At 48.0% G+C, this 6,000-nt stretch overlaps 1 protein-coding gene across 1 annotated transcript in view; it reads right to left on the minus strand.

Annotated features, from left to right (window-relative positions):
* LAMC1 (laminin subunit gamma 1) overlaps positions 1 to 4,363 on the minus strand; it is a 103,094-nt gene extending 98,731 nt beyond the window's left edge. The window contains exon 1 of the mRNA XM_075833124.1: positions 3,489 to 4,363. Within this exon, the coding sequence (XP_075689239.1) occupies positions 3,489 to 3,864 (376 nt within the window). The 5' untranslated portion in view covers positions 3,865 to 4,363. The remainder of the gene's footprint in view (positions 1 to 3,488) is intronic.
* Between the last annotated feature and the right edge of the window lie 1,637 nt (positions 4,364 to 6,000).

The raw sequence follows: 6,000 nt of genomic DNA on the forward strand, positions 1-6,000 counted from the left end.
TGATAACCTTCAAACACCAACAGTAATCAACAAGTTGTACAAAATATGGTCCTCTGAAATCTCTAATGTACAGCAAGCTTAGGCTACATTCAGACGAATGTGTCAGATTTACGCGCGTAAAAAAAACGCTTTTCACGTCCGCGCAAGCACTTTATGTTTAATTTCTCTGCATTTCTTTGTTACGGATGCGTGAAACATGAACAGTGCACAGATGTCGTCCGTGTGTTGCCCGTGGTTTTCACGCACCTATAAATTTTAATGGGCGACCAGGTGTGCAAAAACGCACCAATATAGGACATGCAGTGAGTTTCACGCAACGGACACTCGCTACGTGAAAATTCACGCATGTCTGAATAACCCCATTGAATTGCATGGGTCCGTGTGCTGTGAGTTATTTCAAAGCACAGCACACGGACAAGGAACATACTCGTCTGTATGAGCCCTTAAAGTGTACCTAAACGTTTGGCAAACTTCTGACATAGTGACATGTCCGAAGTTTGGATTGGTGGGGGTCCGAGCACTGAGACCTCCACCAATCGCTAGAACGAAGCAGCTGAAGTGCTCAGCTGCTTCAGGTCTGTTCAGCTTTTTCCGGAAAGCCGATGTAGCGGAGTACGGGCTCATAGACTTTGTATTGAGTCCGTACAGGGATAAATTTATTTCCGGAAAAAGCCAAACAGACACGAAGCAGCTGAGCACTCACACAAGCTTCGTTCTAGCGATTGGTGGGGGTCTCAGTGCTCGGACCCCCACCAATCCAAACTTCTGACATGTCACTATGTCAGAAGTTTGTCGAACGTTTAGCTACACTTTAAGGCCGTGTCCACATGTGGTGAACCTTTTTTCCATCGGTTTTGAAAGAATCTCGGCAAAAACTGCAAGTTGACCGGGATATGTGAAGGCGGCCTTATCACGAGCATTCTGTTTGTAAGGGTGCGCTCTCACGTGGCGTAATTACATTGTATTTCCACAGCGTAAAGATACGCAGCAAATGCTACAATGTGAGCCTATGGGAAAAATATTCTGCAACTCAGACAGATTTCTCTAGTACAGAATATTTTTTCCCATAGGCATACATTGTAACGATTTCCGCAGCATAGGCTTATGTGGAAGTACAATAGGAAATATTGTGCCTCTGCTTTGATACAAAATGTGACCATTACCACTATTATGCCAGGTTCCCATGAGACGGATACGCTGCGTAAAAACTACGCAGCATACCCGACCTGGAACCCGCAGAACATTCCGTCGGAAAACCGCACCAGTTTTTTCGGATGGAATTTCCACTGTGGAAAGCCGCGGTAAAGACCGCTTATACTTACGTAGGTCTTTGTTACGGCAACGCGTCCCTCCATCGTAGTCCGGTTCGGCCTCCCTGGATGACTGTGCAGCCCATGTGACAGCTGCAGACTGTGATCGGCTGCAGCGGTCAAATGGGATGCAACGTCATCCAAGGAGGCCAGACTGCAGGAAGAAGGGAGGTTGTTGTTTTTTTTTCTGTAGTTGCGATTTTTGCAACGTAATAGAAAAAAAACAGTTTTCAATGCATTTTTTTTTTGGCCCGCGGCGCTTAATGGCCCGGTCTGAAAGACGCAGCAGAGTGCAGGCAGGGTAAAATCCACCTCAATTCCTGAAGGAATTTAGAGGCAGATTTTTCCACCTGTAAAAAAAACTGTGTGAACAGGGCAGAAATTTGAATATTATGCTCGGCTTAAAGAGGCCTCAGGCTACATTCACACAAGCCTGATACTCGGTTCAGATACCGTAGAAATTAGTGCCAACGGTTTTCTTTTTGTCCTCTAACAAGATCTTTTTTTGCAAGAAATATGCAGTGAAACTCAGACCGGAAATACAGAATGTATGTGAATGTGTCCGAACTGCAATGGCAGGGAAAAATTTTGCACACACTTAACTACTGATAACTCACAGCAAGAATGTTAAACGTGCCCCGCAGTTCATGACTCAGATCGTGAGAAATAACTGCTATCAATAAGGCTACATTCAGAAATGCTCCCAGTGCATAAGTTGACCGTGTCCACAGACCCCTATGGGCTAAACCAATGCCAAAAGCGTGTGGCACCAACAGGGCTGGAAAACATAGGTATACGTTTCATTCCCGCTGTATAGAAAAGTGCAGGCTGCTGTGCTTTCCTATAAAGTCTGGCAGAGAAAATAAATAATTTTTTACACAATTGTGGCGTATACATCAAAAGTGGTGTGTACAGAGCCTAATCTATACCAATGGACTCCAACCTATAGATTCGGACAATAAAGTTGTATAAGAGAATTACTGTAAATTCAATGCTACAAGCGTAGGTTCACCAAACATATAGAGGATATAGTAATATCAATGACAGAATGTGACTGTGCTGGAGTTATATCCACAACCAACTAATAGCATTAACCAAGGGTGGAGCATTGTATGGAGAAAAGGTGGGAGGTCGGAACCAAGGGCAACTGTCTGGCATGGTGCCAGCTGCATGATCGCAGAGACGAGGGTTGCAGAGGGAGTGTCTAACATATCGAGGGTGCTAAGTGCAAAAAAGATTTTCAATTTGCCAGCAATAGACTGGGGTGCAATCGACAGAAAGGCAGGTACAGACTGTGGTTGACAGGCAGGTCATCAGCTACCAATTGTATGGCGCCAAAGGCCAAGTGGAAGCAACAGTATGGGGTGCAAAAGGCAGAAAGGGTTGCAACAAAACTGACAGGCGGCAAACAAGCAAAACTGGGGTGCAAGGAAAGCAAACAGCAGGGCAGCAGTGGCAGACAGTGGGCAGCTAAAGGAAGTGAGGCTAACAGTGATAGACAGCCAGGCACCCAGGCACAGAGACCGCACAGCACTGTTTATTGTGGTGTCCACAACAGTTTCTGAATTACACAGCCCCAGGATATGGAAAGAGCAGCTCACAACTTCCAATGCAATTATCATGTGTGGAAGGAAACCAGTGTGAATGTGATACCAGAGGCAAGTGCCAGTGACATGGAGGGGTAACGGACTGGCATAGGTTTGCACTGCTGCAGATATGTGACAGCGAAGTGATATGAAGCTGGTACCATATATTAGGGCAGGGTGGACAACCCCAAGAAGTTGGACGCCAGCAGCAAAGTTCTGTCCGCTTTGGCTACCTTGCTCCTGGGATTCGCCCAACGCTGGGTTGGGGCAGACAACTCCACCGTGTACTGGTACATGGTAAGAAAGGTTTCGCAAACCCTTATAGCCAACGTATACAAAATGAAGAACCCAAAAATTGCAGTTGTGTATGGGCACCTTAATTCATAGTCCACTGCTCTACCAATAGAAGTCAATGTTGTGCGACCAAGACTCGTCTGCCACAGTCGTACAACATTGACTCTATGGCCGCCACCACCATGTCATTTCAAACGCAACGCGTCATCGCACGTAAACACGGTTCACACTATGATACTCTTGTGGTGGGCATGGCACAATATACCCCAATACCCTGGACTTAGAATGTGCCACTCACCGAGATGCAGCGTCAGGTTGATGGAGTGCGGGTACTGGATCCCGGCCAGCATGGTCTGGCTCTGCCACCAGGTGGTGTCGGCCTGGTTGTTGTAGTCGGTGAGGTACTCGGCGCTGTGCTGCAGGTGGAGCTGGCTGCTGTCGCACAGGTGGCAGGACTTGGTAACCCCGGTGACTCCGGTCTGGACGCAGTACTCCTCGGGCGGGGAACCGCAGCTGTTAGTGGCTACCACGGTAACGTTAAAAGCTGCGTTGACAAATTCGGGCATGCAGCGCTGCGGCCGGCCGCCATCCATGCACTCGTCCATAGCGGCCCGGGCTGCGTCCAGAAGGAGCAACAGGGCGAGGAACACGGGAGGCCGCATCCTCCGGGGCATACCGGCTCTCGTGTACCGGGGATCTACGCTGCAGGCTGGGTGACGTAAAGGATCGCAGTCAGCCGGGTGAGATGTTGGGAGGCAGCGGTCATATGTGGCAGCACTGTCCGAACTTGTCCCGCTGACCTGCACGAACTTCCCAGGAAAGTTTCTCAGCTCCGGAGACTACGGCTCAGATTGTGCAGGGAGAGAAGTTACTTTCCGGGACAGGAGGCGGAGAGTGTTGGAATCACAGGGAGGTGCAGGGGTCCGGCTCCCGGGACTTAGCTCTGGGTGGGGGGATAGAGTGTGCGCTGCGCTCTTCTCTATGGGGCAGGATAGAGGGGCCGGACGAGGACACGGGGTGGGGGTTCTGGAACGCGATGCAGCCTGGGAATTAATGTAAATGAGCTACAACGGGATCCCGGGAGCAGGGACTGCACTTCGGCACTTTCCGGCAATCTTCGTGATGCGGGACACGAACTTCATGGGGGTCTGATTACCTGACTGTCGGCTGTGTCACTTGGCGGCGCCCATTGAGGCAAAGCGTCCCCCCTCTCATAAATGGAATGTTCCCACATGGATTTTGATATAGTTTGAACTAATTGTTTCAATTTTATTACAAAAAAAAACAACAAAACATGACATTATTTTTCTGCTTCCCACAGGAATTTCTGCACATTTGGGTTTGAGCTGTAAACACTTTTTCAGTCCACTGGAATACATTAGAACATGTTACAGAGACTGGCATACAGCTGAGCCACCAGGGTTGCCACCCGTCCGTCTATTCCTGAACAGTCCGTAAATATAGGGGACTTTTTTTTTGTCTGAAGTGTGACTCTTGTCCTCACACTGCAGTCTTAGGCTATGTTCACACGGAGTATTTTGGGGGAGGAATATCTGCCTCAAAATTCCGTTTGGAACTTTGAGGCAGATTTTCCTCTCCCTGCACGCCGATTTTCGCGCCGTTTTTCGCCCGTGGCCATTGAGAGCCGCAGGCATAAAACAGTGCGAAATACGCTTTCTCTGCCTCCCATTGAAGTCAATGGGAGGTCAGAGGCGGAAGCGCCCGAAGATAGGACATGTCGCTTCTTTTTCCCGCGAGGCAGTTTTACTTCTCGTGGGAAAAAGACGCAGACGCCTCCCATTGAAATCAATGGGAGGCGTTCTCGGGCCGTTTTTGCCGAGTTTTGCGACGCGGTTTTCACGTCAAAAAACTCTGCAAAATACCCCGTGTGAACATAGCCTTAGAGTATTCCTATGTGATGCAGCTCAGCCTGTCACCGCTGCATTCTTGTGATAGATTTAGCTCTGTCAGCTCTTACAAGCAGGAGACAGTGAGGAGCAGCACCTCATAGAAATACATTGGACTCTCTGCAGACAGCGCTCACAGATTGTGTAGAGGGAGGAGTTTTATAAATCTGCAGCTAATTGTTGTATGAAGGGCAGAAATAATCTCTTTAGTAGCACTATATGCATGGGGGACATACAGAGAACGAACGGTGGAGCTGGTTGGGGAGGGGTCTCAGAGCTGCCAGTAGGGATTTGATGGGTGATTATGTAATCCTGTAGTTAACAGGAAGTCAGCCACACAGGAGAGACTTACCTCCTGTCTACACATGAGAGCATGGTCTATTCTGGTGGTCAGACTGACATCACACGAGAGCATGGTCTATTATGGTGGTCAGACTGACATCACACGAGACAGCTGTCCATAATGAAAGGGTTCAAAATGTAGAGAAGAAATAAATGACACTGCTAGAATATTACTGGTGAGTTTGAATGATATGTGAAAAAAAAAATTGTCTTTAAAGAGGCTCTGTCACCAGATTTTGCAACCCCTATCTCCTATTGCAGCAGATCGGCGCTGCAATGGAGATAAGAGTAACGTTTTTTTGTTTTTTTTTAAAACGAGCATTTTTGGCCAAGTTATGACCATTTTTATATTTATGTAAATGAGGCTTTCTAAAGTACAACTGGGCGTGTATTGTGTTCGTTACATCTGGGCGTTTTTACTTCTTTTACTAGCTGGGCGTTGTGTATAGAAGTATCCTCCACTTCTCTTCACAACACCCAGCTTCTGGCAGTGCAGACACACAGCGTGTTCTCGAGAGATCACGCTGTGACGTCACTCACTTCCTGCCCCAGGTCCTGCAT

Source organism: Rhinoderma darwinii, chromosome 7 (assembly GCF_050947455.1).
Source record: "Rhinoderma darwinii isolate aRhiDar2 chromosome 7, aRhiDar2.hap1, whole genome shotgun sequence".
NCBI classification, from domain to species: Eukaryota; Metazoa; Chordata; class Amphibia; order Anura; family Rhinodermatidae; genus Rhinoderma; species Rhinoderma darwinii.